This window comes from Thalassophryne amazonica, chromosome 4 (genome assembly GCF_902500255.1).
Source record: "Thalassophryne amazonica chromosome 4, fThaAma1.1, whole genome shotgun sequence".
NCBI lineage: Eukaryota > Metazoa > Chordata > Actinopteri > Batrachoidiformes > Batrachoididae > Thalassophryne > Thalassophryne amazonica.
In genome coordinates this window covers 93,024,094-93,051,558 of record NC_047106.1, presented here as the reverse complement: position 1 = coordinate 93,051,558, position 27,465 = coordinate 93,024,094, and the positions used below count along the sequence as shown (strand labels likewise).

The window sequence follows — 27,465 nt, the reverse complement described above, 5'->3', positions numbered from 1 at the left end:
ATTAAGCTGGTTTCTGTGAAAAGTTTAACGGCTGATGAGAGATTATGGGGTGTTTCTGTCGGTGTAAGGACTTCCCACGGAGCGGGACGTCCTGCAGCGCTTCCAGGCGCTGTCGTCGGCCTGTTTCGAGCTGAAAACATCCTAATTTAAGGCTTAATTCACCCAGGACATCGTGAGAGAACAGAGAAGATTCAGAAGAGGCCAGCATGAGGAATTTATGCGGACATTCCACTGTTTAAGGACATTTTTTTTAATGAAAGACGTACGCGCAAATTCGCCGAGTCGTTTCCGTGACGACTCGGCAAATCTGTGTGCGCCGCGACAGGAAAAACACCTCCGTGTTGAAAACCATTTGTAGAATTCAGGCGGCTTTTAATGGCTTTCAACAAGTGAGTAACTGAGAAATTGTTTAACAGCTTGGGCATGTTCCAACTTGCCCGTTAAGATTTCCAACGGAGGTGTTTTTCCTGCCGCGACCCCCCGCGGTCGGGTCCAGCCCGACATGCGACTCTGCCCGCACGTTCTTTCATTACAAAATGACCGTTAACAATGGAATGTCCGAATAAACTCCTCATGCCGACTTCTTCTGAAAGTTCTCTGTTCTCTGACGACTTACTGCGTCAACAGAGCCTGAAATGTGGAAGTTTTCAACTTGAAACGGCGAGACGCTGCCGCCTCGAAGCGCAGATCGCCGTCAGGCGCCGTGGACCGTCCTTAAAGCGACACTACCAGACCAAAATCTCTCATCAGCCGTTAAAAGTTTTACCGAAAACCAGCTGAATTTATTGAATGGTGTCCACTCAGTTGTGCCTTACAGTTTTGAAAAATTTTTTATCAAACAAAGCAACAGTCTCTGAGCCATTCCTAAACAATGAAAAAAATCGACGAGCGGGTGGACGACTCCTCACTCAAAGACTGCCCACAGGCGAATGACGTAACCGACAGGCGTGAAAAAACTCTCGCATGCCCACGAGGGTTCAAGCATGTCTGATGTAATCACACGTGATTCAAATCCATATGGTTTTTGAAAAAAATAATAAGGTCAGATACTTTTCTAATAGACCTCGTATATATATATATATATATATACACTCAACAAAAATATAAATGCAACACTTTTGGTTTTGCTCCCATTTTGTATGAGATGAACTCAAAGATCTAAAATGTTTTCCACATACACAATATCACCATTTCCCTCAAATATTGTTCACAAACCAGTCTAAATCTGTGATAGTGAGCACTTCTCCTTTGTTGAGATAATCCATCCCACCTCACAGGTGTGCCATATCAAGATGCTGTTTAGACACCATGATTAGTGCACAGGTGTGCCTTAGACTGTCCACAATAAAAAGCCACTCTGAAAGGTGCAGTTTTGTTTTATTGGGGGGGATACCAGTCAGTATCTGGTGTGACCACCATTTGCCTCATGCAGTGCAACACATCTCCTTTGCATAGAGTTGATCAGGTTGTCAATTGTGGCCTGTGGAATGTTGGTCGACTCCTCTTCAATGGCTGTGCGAAGTTGCTGGATATTGGCAGGAACTGGTACACGCTGTCGTATACGCCGGTCCAGAGCATCCCAAACATGCTCAATGGGTGACATGTCCGGTGAGTATGCCGGCCATGCAAGAACTGGGACATTTTCAGCTTCCAAGAATTGTGTACAGATCCTTGCAACATGGGGCCGTGCATTATCCTGCTGCAACATGAGGTGATGTTCTTGGATGTTGGCACAACAATGGGCCTCAGGATCTCGTCACGGTATCTTTGTGCATTCAAAATGGCATCAATAAAATGCACCTGTGTTCTTCGTCCATAACAGATGCCTGCCCATACCATAACCCCACCGCCACCATGGGCCACTCAATCCACAACATTGACATCAGAAAACCGCTCACCCACATGACGCCACACAAGCTGTCTGCCATCTGCCCTGGACAGTGTGAACTGGGATTCATCCGTGTAGAGAACACCTCTCCAACGTGCCAAACGCCAGCGAATGTGAGCATTTGCCCACTCAAGTCAGTTACGATGACGAACTGGAGTCAGGTTGAGACCCCGATGAGGACGACGAGCATGCAGATGAGCTTCCCTGAGACGGTTTCTGACAGTTTGTGCAGAAATTCTTTGGTTATGCAAACCGATTGTTTCAGCAGCTGTCCGAGTGGCTGGTCTCAGACGATCTTGGAGGTGAACATGCTGGATGTGGAGGTCCTGGGCTGGTGTGGTTACACGTGGTCTGCGGTTGTGAGGCTGGTTGGATGTACTGCCAAATTCTCTGAAACGCCTTTGGAGATGGCTTATGGTAGAGAAATGAACATTTAATACACGAGCAACAGCTCTGGTTGACATTCCTGCTGTCAGCATGCCAATTGCACGCTCCCTCAAATCTTGCGACATCTGTGGCATTGTGCTGTGTGATAAAACTGCACCTTTCAGAGTGGCCTTTTATTGTGGGCAGTCTAAGGCACAATTGTGCACTAATCATGGTGTCTAATCAGCATCTTGGTATGGCACACCTGTGAGGTGGGATGGATTATCTCAGCAAAGGAGAAGTGCTCACTATCACAGATTTAGACTGGTTTGTGAACAATATTTGAGGGAAATGGTGATATTGTGTATGTGGAAAAAGTTTTAGATCTTTGAGTTCATCTCATACAAAATGGGAGCAAAACCAAAAGTGTTGCATTTATATTTTTGTTGAGTGTATATATATATATATATATATATATATATATATATATATATATATATATATATATATATATATATATATACACACACACACACACACACAAGCTGTCAGTTTTGCAGGATTTCACACCTATAAAGAATGGAGAGGTCTGTAATTTTTATCGTAGGTACACTTCAACTGTGAGAGACAGAATCAAAAAAATAAAAAATAAAAAATCCAGAAAATCACATTGTATGATTTTTAAATATTTAATTTGCATTTTATTGCATAACATAAGTATTTGACCCCCTACCAACCAGCAAGAATTCTGGCTCTCACAGACCTGTTAATTTTTCTTTAAGAAGCCCTCTTATTCTGCACGCTTTAACTGTATTAATTGCACCTGTTTGAACTTGTTACCTGTATAAAAGACACTTGTTCACACAATCAATCGCACTCCAACCTGTCCACCACAGCCAAGACCAAAGAGCTGTCAAAGGACACCAGGGACAAAACTGTAGACTTGCACAAGGCTGAGATGGACTACAGGACAACAGGCAAGCAGCTTGGTAGAAGACAACAACTGTTATGATTATTTATTAGAAAGTGGAAGAAACACAAGATGACTGTCAATCTCCCTTGGTCTGGGATTCCATGCAAGATCTCACTTTGTGGGGTAAGGATGATTCTGAGAAAGCTCAGAACTACACAGGAGGACCTGGTCAATGACCTGAAGAGGGCTGGGACCACAGTCACAAAGATTACATTAGTAACATATGATGCTGTCATGGTTTAAAATCCTGCAGGGCAGCAAGGTCCCCTTGCTCAAGCCAGCACATGTCCAGGCCCGTTTGACGTTCACCAGTGACCATCTGGATTATCCAGAGGAGGCATGGGAGAAGGTTATGTGGTCAGATGAGACCAGAATAGAGTTTTTTGGAATCAACTCCACTTACCATGTTTAGAGGATGAGAACAACCCCAAGAAAACCATCCCAACCCTTAAGCATGGGGGTGGAAACATCATTCTCTGGGGGTGCTCTTCTGCAAAGGGGACAGGACGACTGCACCGTATTGAAGGGAGGATGGATGGGGTCATGTATTGCGAGATGTTGGCAAAGAATCTCCTTCCCTCAGTAAGAGCATTGAAAATGGGTCATGGCTGGGTCTTCCAGCATGACAATGACCCCAAACACACAGCCAGGGCAACCAAGGAGGGGCTCGTAAGAAGCATTTCAAGGTCCTGAAGTGGCCTGGCCAGTCTCCAGACCTGAACTCAATAGAAAATCTTTGGAGGGAGCTGAAACTCTAAACCTGAAAGATTTGGAGAAGATCTGTATGGAGGAGTGGACCAAAATCCCTGTTGCAGTGTGTGAAAACTTGGTCAAGAACTACAGGAAACGTCTGACCTCTGTAATGGCAGACAAATGTTTCTGTACCAATTGTTAAGCTCTGTTTTTTAAGGGGGTCAAATACTTATTCCATGCAATAAAATGCAAATTAATTATTTAAAAATCATACAATGTGATTTACTGGATTTTTTTTTCAAGATTCTGTCTCTCACAGTTACCTACGATAAAAATTACAGACCTCTCCATTCCTTGTAGGTGGGAAAACCTGCAAAACTGAAAGGGGGTCTTATTTTCCCCACTGTATAAGAGGTGGACTCCCCAAACTAAGTGGAAATACTTGGTTAAAAGACAAACACATTTGAAGTCCTTCATGCAGACTTTGTTTTGGAATCACATTTATAACAAAATTACACACAAAAGGTAGGTAACAGTAAATGTAAATATCAATGAATCATAACTGAGGTAGTGGTGTATTTCACTGTTTTTACATTGCAATTTTACAAACATAAAATGAATGTATTCAGACAGGAAGGCAAACTGGGTTGTAAGGACAGTCGGGTGCTTAACAGTTTAGAACATAAAGTAGCTGAAGAAAGGGATTAAATAAAAAGAGATGGCCAACACATACACAGGGCTGGAAATTTGAATCTGCCTGGTCATACCCACAGCCTCAGCCTAAGCATGTTGTTGTTTTGCTGAGTGTGTTGTGGCTGTGCTGTGCTAAGTGTGCTGTAGAAAGGGATTAAATAAACAGAGATGGCCACCACATATACAGGGCTGGAAATTTGAATCTGCCTGGTCATACCCACAGCCGGCTATTTTGGGGGTAATTTTCAGTTCAACTTTTAAAAACATGGTACCAGTTTGTTCCCCATGCCATGATTCAGAACATATATAGTTTTTAGGGCTACATATTATAGTTTGGGAGTTTATCGCACATGGTACAACACTGTATGGTCTTACATAGATGGCTATTTTGGGGGTAATTTTCAGTTCAACTTAAAAAAAAAATGGTACAAGTTTGTTCTCCATGTCATGATTCAGAATATATATATAGTTTTTAGGGCTACATATTATAGTTTGGGAGTTTATCCCAGACAGACAGACAGAATTAGCCCTTTATACACACACACACACACACACACACACACACACACACACACACACACACACACACACACACACACACACACACACACACACACACACACACACACACACACACACACACACACACACACACACACCAGTTGCACGTTAAGATGAAAGTTTTGCACACAAATATAGCGCTGATGGATAAATCAATGTTTCAATTTGTGTACCTGATCGAAACATCTGCTGAGCCATAAGCAGGTCATTCAGACTGCTGATGTTGTCCCAGCCGGGCAGAAACACCAAGATCGCGCCATCCTGTCAAAGACAAGACACATAACAGCAAACACACAATGCAAACCAGCAGCTCTTCAGTTGAAAAAACAATGGGAAAGAGCCATTAGCTAAGGGAATCTCAACAACAGAGCAAGTGCCCAACTTGGCCTTGGTGAGGATGACCTGCCCTCAGTTCTCACTTTCAGCCACTCAAAAGGGCCTGATAATCCTTGATAACATTATCATCATGACGAGCTCTGTCAGGAGAGACCCTGCCACCTCACCGTCCCACCAAGCCAACAACATTGTCAGCTCCCCAGCAATAAGGACACAGTAACAATATTCTACCCCAACATTACAAACTACAGCTTTAATGATCACCAAAAACCATGTAGGTTACAACTGCAGCAGAAGATAATACATAGGCAAAGACACAAACATAGCATGACCTGGTATAGAGAAACTTGGTCTCATGCGGAACATCAAAGGAGTATGAGAGAGAAGCCACATCTCTAATGTGCAACATTATTTGCAATGACATTTATATAATAGTACTGGCCTGTCAGCCTGCCAGATCAACAAGAACGGCTGCTAGGCCAAACATATTTTATCATAATGCCAACAAAATGATGTAAAATAGCTCCAAATACCAATGCAGCGTGTGCATGAGCACTGCGGCGCTAATAGCCTGCTGTCCAGCATCGATTAAATTGCAACTGACATGGTTTGTTCTGCTTTACATAACAAGACTGTACTATACTGTACAGTTTGGCAATTTCATAAGAGTTTAAATTTCCAGCATGAATTCCACATTACAACCTCCTAAGACAAAAAAGCTCAGCTTGAAATCACAGACGCTGGACTTCTGAGATTAGTAAGTAACAACGTCTTTCAGGGTGAAAATATGCCTCGTGGGTGCAATGTGGCGGAGTGCTCAAATAAGAGAGATGAAAGATGATGTGCAGAATTTGAACATTAAACTGTACATGGGAAACCAATAAAAGGGATTTATATGAGGAGCATGGACGTTTAATGAGGATCACTTCATGGAATAAAAAAAGTGTGTGTGTGCTGTTGAGAAAAAAAAAAGATTGAGGTCAGATGGATAGACAAGACACACACCTCCTACAGTGGTGGAGTTGCTGTGACCATTCAGGAAAGATGGAAAAATGTGGAAATAATTCATTCAGACTTGCATACTGATAGAGATCAGACTGGCTGGTCCCTAACTATGCTTTTTTCCACGGCATTTCTCTGCAATCTATGACATTGAACGTGTACTGGGGTGTCGTCCATGCGGTGAGCCAGCCAGAGTGTGTCTGCGGGGCTGGTGGAGGCTCACTCTTCTGCACCAGCTTGGAGCAGTGCACTGCACCACAGTCCGCTCATCTCAGCCACCTGTGGCGTTTAATGTGAATTTCTTTTATTCACCTAAGATTGCTTGTACCAGAAATCCACGCTTAAAACATAAAATAAAAATTCTGTGTGCCTGTGAACCAGTCTGTCATTACAATTATGTTGGTAAAATCATGGGGAAACACAATTAATATTTAATTTAATAAATAGAAATGACAATTTAGTATTATTACATAGACACTGACGGGGATGCAGGTGACATGCATGTAAATTCCCCTCTACTTTCAGCAGTTATTTATCCTCTGCTTCAGAGTCATAATTTGGCTCAAACCTCTCTGATCTGAAAGTATTCAAAAGCACTTCTCTTTTTCCATGTTACAGCTGTATTCCAAAACAGATGAAATTAATTTTCCCCAAAATTTTACAATTTCCCACAATGACAATGTGATATATACATTTTTTAAACTTTTGCAAAAAAAACCTAAGAAATCACATGTATGTAAGTATTCACAGCTTGTGCAATGAAACTCAAAATCCATCCTGTTTCCACATATCATCTTCATCTTGAGATGTTTCAACAGCTTAACTGGAGTCCACCTGGGGAAAATTCAGTTGATTGGGCATGATTCAGAAAGACACGCAACTGTCTACATACAGTTGTGCTCAAAAGAAAAATTAAAAATGGCCAACCAAAAAAAGCTAATATTCTGTCAGGGTATGTAAATGTTTGACCACAACTGTATAAGGTCCCCCAGCTAATACTGCATGTCAGAGCACAAACAAAGCATGAAGTCAAAGGAATTGTCTGTAGACCCCCAGGACTGGATTGTCTTGAGGCACAAATCTGGGGAAGGGTACAGAAATATTTCTGTTGCTTTGAAGGTCCCAATGAGTGTAGAGGCCTCCATCATCTGTAAATGGAAGAAGTTCAGATCCGCCAGACTTCCTAGAGCTGGCTGGCCGTCTGAACTGAGCGATCAGGGAGAAGGGGCTTAGTCAGGGAGAAGGGGCTTAGTCAGGGAGGTGACCAAGAACCTGATGGTCACGCTGACAGAGCTCCAGCATTCCTCTGTGGAGAGAGGAGAACCTTCTAGAAGGACACCCATTTCTGCAGCAATCCACCAATCAGGCCTGTATGGTAGAGTGGCCAGATGGAAGCAACTCCTTAATAAAAGCAAAACTGCACATTTCAGAGTGGCCTTTTATTGTAGCCAGCCTAAGGCACACCTGTGCAATAATCATGCTGTCAAATCAGCATCTTGATATTTCACACCTGTGAGGTGGGCTGGATTATCTCAGCAAAGGAGAAGTGCTCACTAACACAGATTTAGACAGATTTGTGAACAATATTTGAGGGAAAATGGTTTTTTGTGTATATGGAAAATGTCTTAGATATTTGAGTTCAGCTCATGAAAAATGGGAGCAAAAAAAGTGTTGCCTTTATATTTTTGTTGAGTTTACCAAGAATTACAGCTGATCCTGGAGGAACACTCAGCCAAGGCAAGGTCAAACACAGTGTACAATTTCCACAGGAGTTGCACACACACAACACTGGGTTATCCAGAGGATACTATTCTCAAAATAAAGCATGTAGCCTTTATATTAGGTTGACTGCAAAAGTTCAAAACTCCAGCAAAGTTTCTGATAATCAAAACAACAACTTTCTTGGGCTCACGTAAGATGGCTAAAAATAACCAATAAGATGAAAAAAGAAAACTTGTGGCGGCTGGGAGTTGGTGGACCTCATTTCCTGAGCAGAAAAAGCAAAGATGACAAAAAAGAGGAAGGGTAGCTTCTGTGTCCACCGACTCTGCTTTTAATTAAAGCTAATTATTATGACTAGCTCTTAATATCTCAAGCCAAACTGTGACTGAATAGACTGAATGTGTGCAACAGAAAGACAGAGTGGTAGTTGTACAGAGTTGCAATCTTCCAGAAACACATTCACACACCAGTAGGTAGAAGAGGGTTTGATTAATTCCAAATACAAATCCACTATCACAGACTGCAGTGAGCCATGTGGTGCTGGCTCACTCTTCATGCTTACACCCAGTCAGCCACACACACCTCCTCACATACATTTAAGACCCGCAGGCGCTCATTAATGCCTGCATGTCAAACCCCCTTGGTGTCTAATCACAGACCCCTGCAACATAATTAAGAAATCACAACAACAGAAAGGCTGGCAAACAGCCTGCATACTTGGTTCAGAATGCAGTCGCACCACATCAGCTGGTTCTCTTGCAGCCATTTTTCAAAGCCACGGCGAATCAGCTGGTCGGCTGGCTCAGGGTTGCTATGACTGATAAGAGACATGGCTTCAAATGGGAAAGGATAATTACGTGGTGTGTCCATAAAGTAACGGTCCTTTTTATTTTTTTTTTTAAACTATATGGATTTCATTCATATGTTTTTACGTCAGACATGCTTGAACCCTCGTGCGCATGCGTGAGTTTTTCCACGCCTGTCGGTGACGTCATTCGCCTGTGAGCACGCCTTGTGGAAGGAGTGGTCCCGCCCCCTCGTCAGATTTTCATTGTCTGGAAATGGCGGAATGAAAAGGACTTTTTTCCATCTGAATTTTTTCAGAAGCTGTTTGAGACTGGCACCTGGAAACCATTCAAAAAAGTTATCTGGCTTTTGGTGAAAATTTTACGGGCTTCACAGAGAATAAGGACTTTAACTACAGCTTTAAGGACCCCTTTAAGGACGGTCGGTGCGCCGCGCTCCGAGCTGCGACGTCGCGGCACAAACCACTGGATCATTTCTAAGCTGATGGCTCTGTGGATACGAGACCGTCGTGTGCTCTTTCTCTGGTTATCACAAGAGCTGGACATCAGTCATTTTCCGGCAGATTTCACTTTTAACAAGAGATTTTGTCATGGAAAGCCGCGCGGAGGCTTCGCGCGTCACGACCGATTCGCTGATGAAGCGAGACAAAGGAACACCTCCGTTTCGGCGTGTTAGAGGACAAGTTTGGACATGTCTATCTCTCCACAAGTTCTCTTATACTCACTCGACTGGTAAGCACTGAAAGCCAAGATAGGCATGTCCAAACTTGTCGCAGCTCGGAGCTTGTCGCACCTCGTCCACAAGTTCTGAAAGGCGACATGACTGTCATCCATGACCACAATCCGTATTCTGTCAATCACTTTGTGATTTTGGCTTATGAATGGCCTACCACAGAGGTCTTTAACTCCAGTCCTCAAGAGCCGGTGTCCTACACCTTTTAGATGTGTCCCTGGTCCAACACACCTGAATCAAATTGCTGAATTACCTCCTCAGTATGCAGTCAAGTTCTCCAGAGTGCTGCTAATTACCTCCTTAAATGACTCAGGTGTGTTGAAGCAGTGACATATCTAAAAGTTGCAGGACACCGGGCCTCAAGGACTGGAGTTGATGACCCCTGGCCTCCCGGAATGTGCTTTGCTCTCGACTGATGTCCGCCCATTTTTGAAGCAGTTATACCACTCTTATTTGCAATATGCTCATGCAGTCAAAAGCTTACTGAATCTTGTGAATGGTTTCCTCCTCGGTATCACTAAGCTTTTGGAAACATTTGATGTAATACCATTACTAAAGTCTTTCCTTCATTTTATAGCAAATGACAATCCGATGAGTGCTCAGTACACATGTTCACTCGAATGACTGGTCACTACTGATGACCTCTGCAGGTGACAAAAAAAAAATTCATGCATGTGCAAGAAGGTTCCCTGCACCTCCCCACCAACAGACAAGTGGGACACTTGATTTGTTTCGATTGTGATAAAATGAAGTCAGATACCTTTTTTATTTTACCTTTATTTAACCAGGTCAGTCCCACTGAGATGGAGACCAAGACCTGGACATTTCGAAAGTTTCCAATTCACCTAACCTGCATGTCTTTTGAACACACACACGCACGCACGCACGCATGCACGCACGCACGCGCGCGCACACAGAGTAGAATTTGAATCTATTAGCTGCATTATCCACAAACGAGTGACTTTTGGGTTCAATCCCCAAGTGCAAAAATGTCTGCTCAACACAACAACTACCCCCCAAAACTGCTCAATCTTGGGGAAAAATGTCCTATTGGTTCATACACAATTGTGGTCATCTATGCCACGTTGGAGATCTGCACTTATTAAACTACCTCCAGTAACTTTGTGGTTAATGTAAATAAAAACATTTAAAAAATGATAATGCAAACATACACATCTGAAGAAGAAATCTTCAGGAATCAGCAACTCATGTTCCCAGGTCATTTTCAGCTTTTGATTGATATTCTGATTTTAGAAATAACCCCAGACACTATGTGATAATGACAAGGCTGCAGGAAAAGTAAAACGCTCGCGCGTGTGTGTGTGTGTGTGTGTGGGGGGGGGGGGGGGTCCTTGTGACCTAGTTCATATTCAGCTCCATGTTACAGAGGAAGAAACAGCTCTGAAATGAGACTGGCATACCAAAACAACTGAGTATAAACATAACGCCATGCTAAAATACCCTCGGCCGTATGAGCATTGTCTTCTTTACAATTTGCCGTTGTTTAAGTGATATCCCAGTGCAAAGTGTGTGTGTGTCTATATATATATATATATATATATATATATATACATACACACATACATACATACATACACTCAACAAAAATATAAACGCAACACTTTTGGTTTTGCTCCCATTTTGTATGAGATGAACTCAAAGATCTAAAACTTTTTCCACATACACATTTCCCTCAAATATTGTTCACAAACCAGTCTAAATCTGTGATAGTGAGCACTTCTCCTTTGCTGAGATAATCCATCCCACCTCACAGGTGTGCCATATCAAGATGCTGATTAGACACCATGATTAGTGCACAGGTGTGCCTTAGACTGCCCACAATAAAAGGCCACTCTGAAAGGTGCAGTTTTGTTTTATTGGGGGGGATACCAGTCAGTATTTGATGTGACCACCATTTGCCTCATGCAGTGCAACACATCTCCTTTGCATAGAGTTGATCAGGTTGTCAATTGTGGCCTGTGGAATGTTGGTCCACTCCTCTTCAATGGCTGTACGAAGTTGCTGGATATTGGCAGGAACTGGTACACGCTGCCGTATAAGCCCGTAAGCATCCCAAACATGCTCAATGGGTGACATGTCCGGTGAGTATGCTGGCCATGCAAGAACTGGGACATTTTCAGCTTCCAAGAATTGTGTACAGATCCTTGCAACATGGGGCCGTGCATTATCCTGCTGCAACATGAGGTGACGTTCTTGGATGTATGACACAACAATGGGCCTCAGGATCTCGTCACGGTATCTGTGCATTCAAAATGCCATCAATAAAATGCACCTGTGTTCTTCGTCCATAACAGACGCCTGCCCATACCATAACCCCACCGCCACCATGGGCCACTTGATCCACAACATTGACATCAGAAAACCGCTCACCCACACGACGCCACATGCTGTCTGCCATCTGCCCTGGACAGTGTGAACCGGGATTCATCCGTGAAGAGAACACCTCTCCAACGTGCCAAACGCCAGCGAATGTGAGCATTTGCCCACTGAAGTCGGTTACGACGACGAACTGGAGTCAGGTCGAGACCCCGATGAGGACGACGAGCATGCAGATGAGCTTCCCTGAGAAGGTTTCTGACAGTTTGTGCAGAAATTCTTTGGTTATGCAAACCGATTGTTTCAGCAGTTGTCCGAGTGGCTGGTCTCAGACGATCTTGGAGGTGAACATGCTGGATGTGGAGGTCCTGGGCTGGTGTGGTTACACGTGGTCTGCGGCTGTGAGGCTGGTTAGATGTACTGCCAAATTCTCTGAAACGCCTTTGGAGACGGCTTATGGTAGAGAAATGAACATTCAATACACGAGCAACAGCTCTGGTTGACATTCCTGCTGTCAGCATGCCAACTGCACGCTCCCTCAAATCTTGCGACATCTGTGGCATTGTGCTGTGTAATAAAACTGCACCTTTCAGAGTGGCCTTTTATTGTGGGCAGTCTAAGGCACATCTGTGCACTAATCATGGTGTCTAATCAGCATCTTGATATGGCACACCTGTGAGGTGGGATGGATTATCTCAGCAAAGGAGAAGTGCTCACTATCACAGATTTAGACTGGTTTGTGAACAATATTTGAGAGAAATGGTGATATTGTGTATGTGGAAAAAGTTTTAGATCTTTGAGTTCATCTCATACAAAATGGGAGCAAAACCAAAAGTGTTGCGTTTATATTTTTGTTGAGTGTATATATAATTATACATTCATTGTTATTTACATTAATTATTAAGATCATATTGTCTTAAGCCTCGGTCCCACCAAATAATAAAGCCATGAATAATGAGCCAAGTATGCATTGGCCAGAAATTTCTGTGATTATTTGAATAATGATCCACGTATAAATCTATCACGTATCCACTATGAAGAACTCTGTATGTGCCTCTAAATATCTCGGGTGTGTCAGGTAACAGCCTCTAATCAAACGACTGACCTGTCATTTGAGCCCTGTCCAGCCTCGAATGGCTCGTGTTGCCGCGTATGATCCATGCCAAGCCACATATGATCCATGTAGCGCCATGTAACGTTGACGTTGGTGCACGTTATGCATGAGTTTGGTCCAACCCTCCACCCCTCCTACACTTGTCCCTTTAAAGTGTGGTTTTTCAATTCACAGCATCCATTCAAGATGTTGTCACATTTTTTTAAACGCAGTGGAAAAAAAGACACTCCTGTCACAGTCCTGCCGGAGGGCACATCCCTGCATCAGGCTGCCATTCGACTGTGTTCCAGACTCATTAAATGCAGCAGTTCTGCGTATGCACCCAGCTCTCTGTGACCAAAAAACAAAAAAAACAAAAAGGGGGGGGGACACGACAATGAGGTGGCCGCTTTAATTACATGTCACCTGGACAGTTGCCTCTGCGTTTCTTCTCACTGGCTTTAACTGTTCCGCAACTTACAGTCATTGCGTGAGCGCACACAGCGGAGTTCATCTCATACATTATAACAAGATGTTAAATCTATTATAAAAATACTTTTACACCTGCTTATAAAGAAGGAATGAACATGCAACTGCTTTACCAAGCTATTACAAAATAAACATTACAAATAATTACCTTTTAGGCTGTTCCAAATACCTTCTCCAGCTCAAGGAGCACATGAGAGAGAGGAAAAAAGAGGGTCCAGATGAAACAGTCCTCTGTAATTCCAGGTGTTTTCAACAGCCAAACTCTGACAGAAAATGATTAATCCGCTACAAAATAATTATTTTATATACAGAGGTCAGTGCACAAAGCAGGTGGGATTGTCACAACGAAGTGCGTGGGAGGGTGGAGCCAAAATAACCTGTCCTGTCCTCGTAGCCGCCAGGTGCTCGGATAATGGGCTTTTAACAGCGTCATCCTCACCACAAACATGTCTCTAAAATGTCCAAACTTGTCCTCTGACATGCCAAAACGGAGGTGTTCCTTTGTCTCGCTTCCAAAGCGAATCGGTCTTTACGCGCAAAGCCTCCGCGCGGCTTTCCATGACAAAATCTCTTGTTAAAAGTGAAATCTGCCGGAAAATGGCTGATGTCCAGCTCTTGTGATAACCAGAGAAAGAGCACACGACGGTCTCGTATCCACAGAGCCATCCGTTTAGAAATGGTTCGGTGGCTTGTGCCGCGTCGTCGCAGCTCGGAGCGCGGCGCGCCGAGTGTCCTTAAAGGGGTCCTTAAAGCTGTAGTAACAGACCTTATTCTCTGTGAAGCCTGTAAAATTTTCACCGAAAGCCAGATAAATTTTTCAAATGGTTTCCAGGTGCCAGTCTCTAACAGCTTCTGAAAAAATTCTGATGGAAAAAAAGTCCTTTTCATTCCGCCATTTCCAGACAATGAAAATCCGACGAGGGGGCAGGACCACTCCTTCCCAAGGCGTGCTCACAGGCGAATGACGTCACCGACAGGCGTGGAAAAACTCACGCATGCGCACGAGGGTTCAAGCATGTCTGACGTAAAAACATATGAATGAAATCCATATAGTTTTTGAAAAAAATAAAAAGGACCGTTACTTTATTGACAGACCTCGTAGTGAAATAAAACAAAGAACCAACGAAGCAGCAGATCAAAGCACTGCTTCACTGATTCAAGGTTCAAAGCAAAGCCGTGCTGCAGAAACGGTTGATTGACATTGGTTACAGACCCTGAATCGGGTCTGTAACCAATGTAGAGAAATGATCATTTTCATGACAAACACCCCCAAAAACAACAGCCACTCTGAAGGACCGATAAGGGAATCGTTAAGCAAAAAGGCTATTGATTTTGATGGATCAAATTATTTCTTAACGATAGCCAAAAAGAACCGGTTCCCGACACCCATCCCTAACCCTGACATCTGCAAAATGTCTTGTAAATCACTCCACAGTTGTAATCAGGTTATGAAAACAGCATTTTCAGTTTTAGAAGTGCTTATTTCTCATTAGTTTTCACAAAATATAAAAGGGGTTATATGCAGTACTAGACCAGCCAATGACGCCATAGTGCCACTCTACTCCGATTGGCTGTCACCCCAGCCCCTCAAAAAAAAGCAACAGAATGAAGCAGAATCTGACACTTTAACCTCTTAAAATAAGTCAAGGTTAGTCATCTTTGAAACTGTCCAAGGTCTGTGTCCCAAGAATGTTCCGTGTTAATTTGAACACTGTGGCAGTAATAGGACTGGACTTGTGCTGAGCACAGACAGATGGACGAATGGTGCAAAGCTTTCGCAATACCTGATGGCCATATTTGATGGCTTCGGGTAAAAAGTAACTGACGTACATTTGAAGAGAATCTGTTCAGTTAGTTGTACATATTTGCTGCCATGACTTGTGCCATTTCTTCTGCATCTGTGCAAGTTCTCATTCATAATGTCTGAACAAAAGCATGCTCAACTAAACCTCTGAGCACATAATCAATCATCACTAAAACACAGTTCAGTGATGCATACTCCTCAAACCAGAAAAGCCCACTTTCATCAAGGAGGACAAATGTACTAAAAAACAACAACAAAACAACCTGAAAGCATCACAGTTCTGCCACTTTCAACAAATTAAGAAATTAAATCTATATTTGAATGTACAAATAACAAATTAAATAAGAAATAGAAACTTACTCCTTCATTGAGCACAATATGGCGAATAAGTGCAATTATCAGCTCCAGGTCAATCTTCTCATCATTGTCTAACATTTCCAGCACCTCAATGGTGTTGGTAGAGTATCTGTAAAACACAGAAAATAATTCAATCCAACCTTTCAGCCAAGACTTGACAATTAAATGGTAGGATTGGGCACTAAGGCTGGGTTCGACTGTGGCATCAGTTCCTCTACCATCAGTAGCTACTGGATAGAATCGGAATGCAGATTTTGGTGTCTCATTTCTGTGACACTGCTAGAGCGCAAAGGTTAGCAATGAAAACAGAATGCAAACTGAACAGACAAAATAAGTGAACCCCATGTGAATTACACATATCATGTAGGGTTTTTTTTTCTAAACTTGGTAACAGTTGCTGTGCCCTCTTACTTTCACTGTGCACCCTCTTTTACCAAAATGCAGATTTAATGACAAATGCCATGTGTTAAATGTGAAAATGCATGTTGCTGTTGCTACTGGTTGCAAAGCAAAATAGTATCTCAGAGAACACATTTTCCTGTATGCGCTTCACAAAAAAATAATTTTAATGTAAATACAGGACCAGTGTCACAACAACATCCATTACTCAGAAAGTCACAGCACCATTATTTCCTGACTGTTTCCAATTTGGCAGCAAAACTTTTTTTTTTGCTTGCTAAAAAGAGTGAAAAACTGAGGTGACTACAGAAACCTTCAACAGGATTATCACAAACACGATTACTTGTTTCAATAAGAAGTTAACCGCTATGTTTTTGGAATGTTTTAGCTTGCATGTGAACAGTTATCAAGGGCAGATCATTTGGAGGAACTGGGGTTCTATTTTATTCCTCCTGACCACCAAAGGGCGGTGCTTTAGCACCTGGATCACTACATGTGCGCAGCACAGAGGTCGAGAACATACACCAACAAAGTCACACCATTGGATGTGATCTGGATGATGTCACTGGTTGTCTTTATATACCAGATGCACCCAGCACTCGCTTCTTTTCTACATTCTTGCATTCTTAGAGGTTGAGAACGCATTTAGCTGCGATTGCCGATCTCCCTTGTAGCCTCGCAACCCAGCTACGTGCACTGCACACGTCCTCCAGAGGATGCGAGACACGGCTTCACCATTTTTTGCATTCTTTGACTGACGCCTGTCGTAAGTACACCTTCCTAAACGCCGGGTGTGTGCCTTTGCTGCTGCCCTGCTGGGTATTTTCCTCTGTGCACATTAGCTGTGTTGTTTCGATGAAAGCTGACTATTTGTTTAGTTGTGTCACTAACCCCGTTAACTATGTGGTAGTGTGTGTATCAGAACGAGTATAGTGTACTGTGTTGGGCTTGCCATGAGTGTTTTCCACTCCTTGAAGTACTTCGTCTGCACTGCCGCCATTTGCTAAGTTTAACAGCTCCGCTAGCAGCTAGTGTTGTCGCCGTTGCTCTAAGTGACTTAGCACTTGGGCTGTGAGTTTTTCGGCTGTGTGCATCGTGTTATAACTGTGGCTGTGCGTGTTTCACACTCCGGGCCTTGTATTAGCTTTTACACTGAGTGTTTCACACTCTGTGCCTCGTGCCAAGTCTACGGCTGGAGTGCTTCACACGCCGTGCCTCGTGTCGCGTCTGCGGCTGGAGTGCTTCACTCTCCGTGCCTTGTGTTGAGTCTGCGGCTGGAGTGCTTCACTCTCCGTGCCTCGTGTCAAGTCGATGGCTGTAAGTGCTTCACGCTCTATGTCTCGTGTTACTATTTACACTGCGTGTGATTCACGCTTTGTCTTTCCATATGTAACCGTCAAGGCTTGAGTTAGCCATCTGCACGCAGTCCACAATGTTGACAGGGCCTTTGTTGCATGGCTGTATTACCTGTTTGGCTCCCTTGAGCCCAGATGATGGACATATGTTTTGCCCCTCGTGTCTTGGGATTGGACACCTGAGGGAAGCCCTGACTGGCAATGCCTGCCTTAATTGTGCCAGCATGCCACTGGCAGAGAGATCTGCTAGACTTGCGGCACTAGAAATTGGAATATCTAGTGCGACTTTGGCCTCCAGCCCCAGGAAGGAACCAAAGCGCTGTAAGCGCCCACATGCAGGAGCCCCTTCTGCTAAGAAGGTTACTCATGACCATGCTTTGGCTGAAAAGGTCGAAACGTTGACTTCTGAGTTTGCTCAGATTAAGTCCTTGCTTCTGAATCTACAGCCTAGGGATGCAGTGACAGTTCCTGTTGTCCCTAATGAGGCTTTTCAGACCAATGTAGTTACTCAGCAGGAGGAAGATGTTGTGTCTATTGCTGCGACTGATTCCTTGTACATGACAAGTGATATAAACTGTGTAGAGGATGAGGATGAGAGGGGTCTTTCTCCAAGCCATTCATTAGTGGGCTCTCATACCTCTGAGGCAGAGTCCCTGCCGCAAACCGGAACAGGACTATCCTTTGTCAAGCAAGCTGTTAAGTTGGCTTTATCCAGGCTTGGGGTCGACAATCCCCCTGCGGAAACCACCGCTTCAAGTGACAATCCCCCTGCGGAAACCACCGCTTCAAGTGCCTTTTTCAAAGTCACTTAGAAGCCTGAGTTCAACGTTCCAGTTTCACAACCATATATCAAGGAGCTCCACCGATGTTGGCCGGACCCCAAATCATTGACCCATCTATCGCAGGACTGCAGAGCCCTTAGCTCTATGTGTGATTCGGAGCAGTATGGTCTGAACCGTATGCCCGCTGTTGACAGCATTATTGCGAACCTGGTTGTGGCTCCAGCTGATGCTGCGCAGCCGGATGCCCGCTGCCCACGACCTCAGTGTAGGGTCACTGATGACCTCCTCACCAAAAGCTATGACATAGCTGCTCGCATTGGTCGCCTAGGCAACTCACTGTCCCATTTAGCCATTGCCCTCTCAACGTCTTTGAGGGAGGCAGAGGTTGATGATGTTACGCAAAGTCTTAGTGATGCCTCACTCCAAACATTTGCTTATATGTCCAGAGAGCTTGGCAGACTGATGTCAACCCTTACCATCACTAGACGTCAGGTGTGGCTTGCGCAGTCCCCCCTGTCCGAATCCTGTAGAGGCACACTCCATTCGCTGCCGGTTCTTACAGGCCAAGTATTTGGACCTGCAGCCCAACAAACTTTGGAGCGTGCTGTTGAGGCTAGTAAATCTCAGCAACAGTTTGTTGACCTACACCGGTCTTCCAGACCTCAGCCAGTCAGACGTGCTACAGCTTTTCACTCTACACCCAGGCTTCCGCCGACTCCCAGAGCTGCATGTGTTTTCGCAGTTGAGGGCCAGCCCTCCCAGCGGCCTGCCTTTCGGGAGCCTATGGGCAGACCCCTGAGAACTGAACGGTTTCACAGAGCTTCCAGTAATTGCGCCCAGAGATCCTCAGGGATGCGAGGCAGAGGTGCTCGGGTCTGACTGCCAACGTTTGACCCCTAGCCATTTTTCACAAAATCAACTCAGCCACTGAGAGGCTCAAGTTCAAGACCCATGGGTCATTTCAACCTTGTTCGAAGGTTACAGAATTCAGTTCAGATGTCGTCCTCCAAAGTTCAGTGGGGTGAGGATGATTGTTGTTTCCGACTCGGTGCAGTCTGCCGCCCTACAACGGGAGATTTTGGAACTCCTGGAGAAGGGGTCCACAGAGCCAGTTCACAGTTCAGACCAGCTCAGGGGGTTCTATTCAATTTACTTCCTTGTTCCAAAGAAGGATGGCAGCTTTCGTCCTATCCTCGATCTCCGACGTCCGAATCGTTATATCAAAGTGCTGCAGTTTCACATGCTCCGCACAGCAGACGTCCTTCAAACTATCACAGCAGGAGACTGGTTCACAAGTGTCAACTTAAAAGACGCCTATTTCCATGTGCCAGTGGCGCCTCGTCACAGGCAGTTTCTCTGCTTTGCTTTCGAAGGTCAGTGCATACCAGTTTACTTGCACTGTCTTCGGCTAAGCGGGTGGGCAAGCTTCATGCCCTATCAGTCGCTGGGGACTGTTTGCGATGGAATTCTGACGGATCTGGGGTTACGCTGTGGCCTAATCCATCCTTTTTACCCAAGAGAATTTCAACCTTTCCTGTTAACCAGCCAGTTTCCTTGGCTGTGTATGCCTCGCATTCTGATCCAGGATTATCCGTTTCAGGTTCCCTGTGTCCTGTCCGAATGTTGAAGCAGTACATTAGTGTGACTGCCAGGATCTGGAAAACGGATGCCCTGTTTGTGTGTTACAGTGATCACAAAAGAGGCTGTGCTGTCTCAAAGCAGCCCCTCTCGCATTGGGTCGTGGATGCCATTTTACAAGTATACAGGTCCAGAGGTCTTCAGCCTCCTAAGATTACATCCCATTCCACCAGAGGGGTGTCCACCTCCTGGGCTGCACTGAGAGGTGTCCCTTTGAGTGATATTTGTGCTGCTGTTACGTGGGCTTCGTTCTGTACCTTCGCCCGCTATTACAGACAATGTGGCTGCTCCTCCTGCGGTGATTTCGGTGGTGTTGTCTGCCTCCACTCCCCACTGCTGATGCAAGGTGAGTGTGACCCTTTGTGACCTTGTTGGTATTAAGTCATCCAGGTGCTAAAGCACCGCCCTCTGGCGGTCAGGGGGAATGAAATAGAACGAGAGTTATGAATGTAACTACGGTTCTACGAATTCCGGATGACCACCAGAGTTGCTTGTCACTCAGAGTCTTGCGAGTTCATTCCGAAAAGAAGCGAGCGCTGGGTGCGTCTGGTATATAAAGACAACCAGTAACGTCACCCAGGTCACATCCAATGGCGTAACTTTGTTGGTATATATTCTCGACCTCTGTGCTGCGCACATGTAGTTATCCAGGTGCTAAAGCTCTCTGGCGGTCATCCGGAATTCATAGAACCATAGTTACATTCGTAACTCTCGATTTACTCTGGTAAAGACTGAGGTTTTGTTTGATTACAGAATATACAGTATACTACAAATCATTTTTATTTTCTTATCATTTACAACAAAACACTCCTTCAAAACAATATAAAGTCCTATATTGAAAAGTGTAACATATCAAAAGGCCCTGTCACACCTTGAGGATTTAGCCATCTAATAAGTTATGGGTAAGTTTTTTTTTATAAATTAAAAGCAGGGTGTGACAGGGCCTATAGAAAGGTATTAATTAAAACTGTAAAACCTACAAATATATTGCATATCTTTAATCTTTCCATACAAAATAATATTATTCCTGATGTTTGAAAAACAGCTTGAGTACTCCCTTTATTGAAAAGAGGGGATCTACTGTACTAAACAACTACTGACCAATTTCTAAACACTTTATTTTAACCAAGGTTTTTCAAAAACTGCAGCAGATAACAGTGTATTTACAGAGGAATCTTGTAAATGGTGATACAAGCACCAAATTCGGCACAAATACACCTTAGACATTTGCATCACTTTTTACCAAAATTACAGCAACTTTAACTTTCAACCCCGTACAAACTGAAATTGACCTTTGTCACCATTTTTGCTGTTTTTACCCCATAACTCTATAGCATTCAGTCACAGACAGTCAAAACTATACCTTTTTGGAATCTTTATGCTCAGACAAATAATGTGGTGTAGTTTTCAAATGATTGGAGCATCTTTTAGTTTTGTCAAAAGAGTAATGTCTAAGGAGTATTTGTCCTGAATTTGTTGCTTCATTCACCATTTGCAGGATTGTTTCAGTTATCTCCTGCACTATAAGGAGTGTTTGTGTTCTTTGAATATTTTACTGAATGCCAAGGACTACTGTGCTGCACTTTACATAGACCTTCACAAAACATTTGATGCTGTATTATGTCACAGACTACCAGATATGGACTTCTCTAATCACACCATTGGCTGGTTTCCAAACTATCATTCAGGTCATGTCAGGTCAAGTAATGTATCCAGTACAGTGGTGTTTCACCAAGCTACCTAAAGCTCAAAAATAGTGTGCCACAAGGCTTAATTATAGGACTAACCCATTTTACAATCTATGTAAACAACATGGGTCAAAATATCACTTGTGCATCTTTGCATCTCTATGTTGATGATACGAGGTCTGTTAGAAAAGTATCTGACCTTTTTATTTTTTTCAAAAACCATATGGATTTGAATCACGTGTGATTGCATCAGCCAAGCTTGAACCTTCGTGCACATGCGTGAGTTTTTTCACGCCTGTCGGTTGCGTCATTCGCCTGTGAGCAGGCTTTGTGTGAGCAGTGGTCCACCCCTCTTGTCGGATTTTTATTGCGAATAAATGTCTGAATGATTTGGAGCTTTGCTGCATCAATTTTTTCCAGAAACTGTGAGAGACCTCCAGGTGGTAACCATTCGGAAAATTCAAATGGCTTTCAGGGACGATTTTATGGGGATTACACAGATTAAGGAGTGCTCCAGCTGGTTTAAAGACTGTCCACAGCTGCTGAGAGCGCGCCGTGCTCACAGCGCCGATCGACAGGCTCAAACCCCACTGAAACAACCAGATCATTTCCAACGTGAAAGCTTTGTTGATCCGGGACGTCGTCTGACTTACACAAAAATGGCAGGAGACGTGGACATCAGTACTTTTTCGGCACATTCCACTGTTACAGGAGTTTTTTTTCATGGAAAGAAAAGCAGACGGATGCGCCACGGAGCCGTTCATGGCACGGCACAAAACCACCTCCGTGTTGGTCTCACAGGACGGCTTTGAGATGGCTTTCAGACAGCTGTTGGTGGGTTTTCAGTCGTGTGACTAACCGAGAAATTGTGAATGAGCTGGACATGCCAGAACATGTCCCGTGAGGCTTCATCACGGCGTTGCTTTGCGCCATGCAGCTCCGTCCCGACGCGCGGAATTCCTCCGCTCCTCTTTCCATGACAAAAACTCCTGTAACAGTGGAATGTGCCATTAATTTCCAAACTGGACGCTGTGTTTTATCCGGGACGTCCTCTGACTAGCACAGGAATTGCGGAAGACGTGGACATCAGCACTTTTTCGGCACATTGAGACAGACATGCGGAGGAATTCCGTGAGTCGGGACGGAGCCGCATGGCGCAAAGCAACGCCATGATGAAGCCTCACAGGACATGTTCTGGCATGTCCAGGCTCATCCACAATTTCTCGGTTAGTCACACGACTGAAAAGTTCCACCGACAGCCGTCTGAAAGCCATCTCAAAGCCGTCCTGTGAGACCAACACGGAGGTGGTTTTGTGCCGCGCCACGAACGGCTCCGTGGCGCATCCTTCCGCTTTTCTTTCCATGAAAAAAAACTCCTGTAACAGTGGAATGTGCCGAAAAAGTACTTATGTCCACGTCTCCTGCCATTTTTGTGTAAGTCAGACGACTTCCCGGATCAACAAAGTCTTCACGTTGGAAATGATCTGGTTGTTTCAGCGGGGTTTGAGCCTGTCGATCGGCGCTTGGAGCGCGGCGCGCTCTCAGCAGCTGTGGGCGGTCTTTAAACCGGCTGGAGCACTCCTTAATCTGTGTAATCCCCATAAAATCGTCCCTGAAAGCCATTTGAATTTTCCGAATGGTTACCACCTGGAGGTCTCTCACAGTTTCTGGAAAAAATTGATGCAGCAAAGCTCCAAATTGTTCAGACATTTATTCGCAATAAAAATCCGACGAGAGGGGTGGACCACTGCTCACACAAAGCCTGCTCACAGGCAAATGATGCAACCGACAGGCGTGAAAAAACTCACGCATGCGCATGATGGTTGATGCAATCACACGTGATTCAAATCCATATAGTTTTTGAAAAAAATAAAAAGGTTGGATACTTTTCTAACAGACCTCGTAGAATTGTTTACTGTTATGCAAGTACCGTTGCCCAGGCCTTTAAATGTTTACAGTCTGCATTTGACATTATATAGTCAGACTTATTCCATCTTTAACTGGTGCTAAATGCTGACAAAATATAGGATATTCTGTTTTCAAACAAAAAGAAAGTGCCAGCAGTTCTCCCATCTATTACGATGCAACCAGAAAGTATTCACAGCGCTTCACTTTAAAACATTTAGTTATACTACAGCCTTATTCTAAAATGAATAAAATTATTTTTCCCCTCACAATTCTATAGGAAATAATCCATAAAGTTTTTTTTAGATTTTTGCAAATTTATATATATATATATATATATATATATAATAAATAAATAAACTACATTTCTGTCCATTTTTACAAAATCTACCAACATCTACCATTCCACATTTCTCTCCTTGAAATCATATCTACCCATTACTTCCTCATCAATTCTGTTCCCTGCAGCAATATACCCTCCATTCACCGCTCCAATCACCACTTGGTTACACACTCTACCACCTCATCTGAGCCATTCCAGAATATTTTTTTTCTCCACCTAACAACCAATCTGTGGAAATATGCACTGATGACAATCATCACCATTCCTTCCATTTAAAACTTCACAATGACAGACAAAAAGATATGTACATTATAATAACCTCATTCCACTGTGCAGCGAGGCTAACTAACATGGAAACATTTATACCTGAAGTTTATTTTAGTTTGTGCCTGAAAAAGAAGCACAAACTAACTTTTGCTGTCACATAAACAGAATAGTAACAGTTTGTACAACCCCAATTCCAATGAAGTTGGGACATTGTGTGAAAGGTAAATAAAAACAGAATACAATGATTTCCAAATCCTCTTCAATAACAGTTTGTACAACCCCAATTCCAATGAAGTTGGGACATTGTGTGAAAGGTAAATAAAAACAGAATACAATGATTTCCAAATCCTCTTCAACCTATATTCAATTGAATAGACCACAAAGACAAGATATTTAATGTTCAAACTAATAAACTTTTTTGTTTTTGTGCAAATATTTTCTCATTTTGAAATGGATGCCTGCAACACATTTCAAAAAGCTGGGACAGGGGCAACAAAAGACTGGGAAGAGTTTATGACTGCTCAAAGAACACCAGTTTGGAACATTCCAGAGGTGAACAGGTTAATTGGAAACAGGTGAGTTTCATGATTGGGTGTAAAAGGAGCATCCCCAAAAGGCTCAGTCGTTCACAAGCAAAGATGGGGCGAGGATCACCACTTTGTGAACAACTGTGTGAAAAAATAGTTGTTTCTCAATGTTCAACTGCAAGGAGTTTAGGGATTCCATCATCTACAGTCCATAATATAATCAGAAGATTCAGAGAATCTGGAGAACTTTCTACAAGTAAGAGGCAAGGCCGAAAACCAACATTGAGTGCCTGTGACCTTCGAGCCCTCAGGCAGCACTGCATCTAAATTTAACATCATTGTGTAAAGGATCTTACCGCGTGGGTTCAGGAACACCAGTATCAGTTAACACAGTTTGTCACTACATCGACAAGTGCAAGTTAAAACTCTACCATGCAAAGCGAAAGCCATAAATCAACAACATCCAGAAACGCCGCCACCTTCTTGGGGCCCGAGCTCATTTGAAATGGACAGACGCAAAGTGGAAAAGTGTGCTGTGGTCTGATGAGTCCACATTTCAAATTGTTTTTGGAAATCATGGACGTCATGTCCTCTGGACAAAAGAGGAAAAAGACCATGTAGATTGTTACCAGTGCAAAGTTCAAAAGCCAGCATCTGTGATGGTATGGGGGTGTGTTAAGTGCCCATGGTATGGGCAACTTACACATCTGTGATGACACCAATCAATGCTGAAAGGTATATCCAGGTTTTGGAGCAACACATGCTGCCATCCAAGCAACTTCTTTTTCAGGGATGTCCCTGCTTATTTCAGCAAGACAATGCCAAGTTACATTCTGCATGTGTTACAACAGTGTGGCTTCGTAGTAAAAGAGTGCGGGTACTAGACTGGCCTGCCAGCAGTCCAGACCTGTCGCCCATTGAAAATGTGTGGTGCATTATGAAGCTCAAAATACGACAACAGGGACCCCGGACTGTTGAACAACTGAAGTCATACATCAAGCAAGAATGGGAAAGAATTCCACCTACAAAGCTTCAACAATTAGTGTCCTCAGTTTCCAAATGCTTATTGAGTGTTGTTAGAAGGAAAGGTGATGTTGCAGGCATCCATTTCAAAATGAGCAAATATTTGCACAAAAACAAAGTTTATCAGTTTGAACATTAAATATGTCTTTGTGGTGTTTTCAATTGAATATAGGTTGAAGAGGATTTGCAAATCATTCTATTATGTTTTTATTTACATTTTACACAATGTCCCAACTTCACTGGAATTGGGGTTGTATAACTAAGATTGATATGGACCTTTTCTAATTATCAATTCAAAATGAGTACTGTTCTTAAAGTTCTCATGCACACACCTGCGTTGTAGTGTGTGTGCATAAGAAGGCCAACTCTCCTTGTATTCATCCTCTTTCTCCTTCTTCTCAACACTGCAGTGGCGCCCCTGCCAAAAGCCTCTTTTAGATGAGGAGCGACGGTCCTGGTTCTGAGGACGATACCTGGGAGACAAAGACAAGTTAGGATTAAATCCAGAAAAAAAAAAAAATCATGAATACATACTTTCTTAGAGTGTGAGTTGATATGATCAAGTGGCATTGCTGTACCTTGTCATTTCCACAACATCCTCAAGCAGGAACTCCTCAACTGGAAAAGTTAAGCCAGGGATGTGGATCATCGGACATTTGTCTACAGGGGATTTAAAAAAAAAAGAGGGGAGAATATAAAAGATGAGGAGAAAGAACAATCCAAACCCATTACAAGGCCATAAATGAATCAGTCCTTTGTATAATACAGGTAAAATCAAAAGAACTGTGTAAAATATGAAGCCTGTCCAATGGGGAAGAAAAAAATTATACCCCCCCCCAGTAATTTTGGGTACTGCTAACATCATAATGAAAAAGGCACATTGTAAACAGTGTGGTAAAACTTTGAAAAAGATTTTGAAGGAGATGTGTCAAATGGAAAAAGAGGGTTTTTTGAAAACCCCAATACCCTTTAAAGTGGATATGACACCTAAAAAAATTAGGTAAAACTGATATAAATATCAAAATATATATACAGTATAGTAAGCTGAAAGTGGTTTTAATTATTATCACTGAGAAATAAAGTTTGTACAGTTTCTCAAAAGTGTGTTTCATGGAAAGCGCGCTGGTAGCGTTCCATCAGCGGCCATGTGATGCCGTGACGTCACAGCGTGTAGAGTCCCGTCTTTGTCTGTCAGATTACCAACAGGAACAGATGGACCTCAGCATGGACAGTGACGAGATCAAGAACTTTTCTGACTCCTCTTCAAGTGTGGATTATTTCTGACTCGGATCCTGAGGATGTTGCAGCAGTGATTAGACCCTACAGATTGGAGCCATATCTTTCGGACAGACATTCAAACCAGGAGCATTCTGGCGACGAAAATAATGCAGACGGTGTTTATGGTGGAGCCGAAGCAGAGGCAAGAGATGTGCCAATTCCAATGGATTTTGAAAGGCTGCAGAATATGGAATGGTAAGGGAGGCTTTGATTTTTGTTGCTGCTGTTTATAACACTCTAATTACAGTGGACCCTCGTTTATCGTGGGAGTTACATTCTAAAAATAACCGTCCATAAGCGAAATCTGCAAAGTAGTCAGCGCTATTTTTTGCAATTATTATAGATGTTTTAAGGCTGTAAAACCCCTCACTACACTTTATACGCCAGATTTGGCGCAGCTCTGCACA

At 43.4% G+C, this 27,465-nt stretch overlaps 1 protein-coding gene across 1 annotated transcript in view; it reads right to left on the bottom strand.

Moving 5' to 3' along the window:
• The window catches only part of dhx36 (DEAH (Asp-Glu-Ala-His) box polypeptide 36), a 133,130-nt gene that overhangs the window by 35,519 nt on the left and 70,146 nt on the right, over positions 1–27,465 (bottom strand). The window contains exons 10-13 of the mRNA XM_034168262.1: positions 26,359–26,440; positions 26,113–26,253; positions 15,857–15,962; positions 5,348–5,435 (exon numbers count right to left, since the gene is read on the bottom strand). Of these exons, the coding sequence (XP_034024153.1) occupies positions 5,348–5,435; positions 15,857–15,962; positions 26,113–26,253; positions 26,359–26,440 (417 nt within the window). The remainder of the gene's footprint in view (positions 1–5,347; positions 5,436–15,856; positions 15,963–26,112; positions 26,254–26,358; positions 26,441–27,465) is intronic.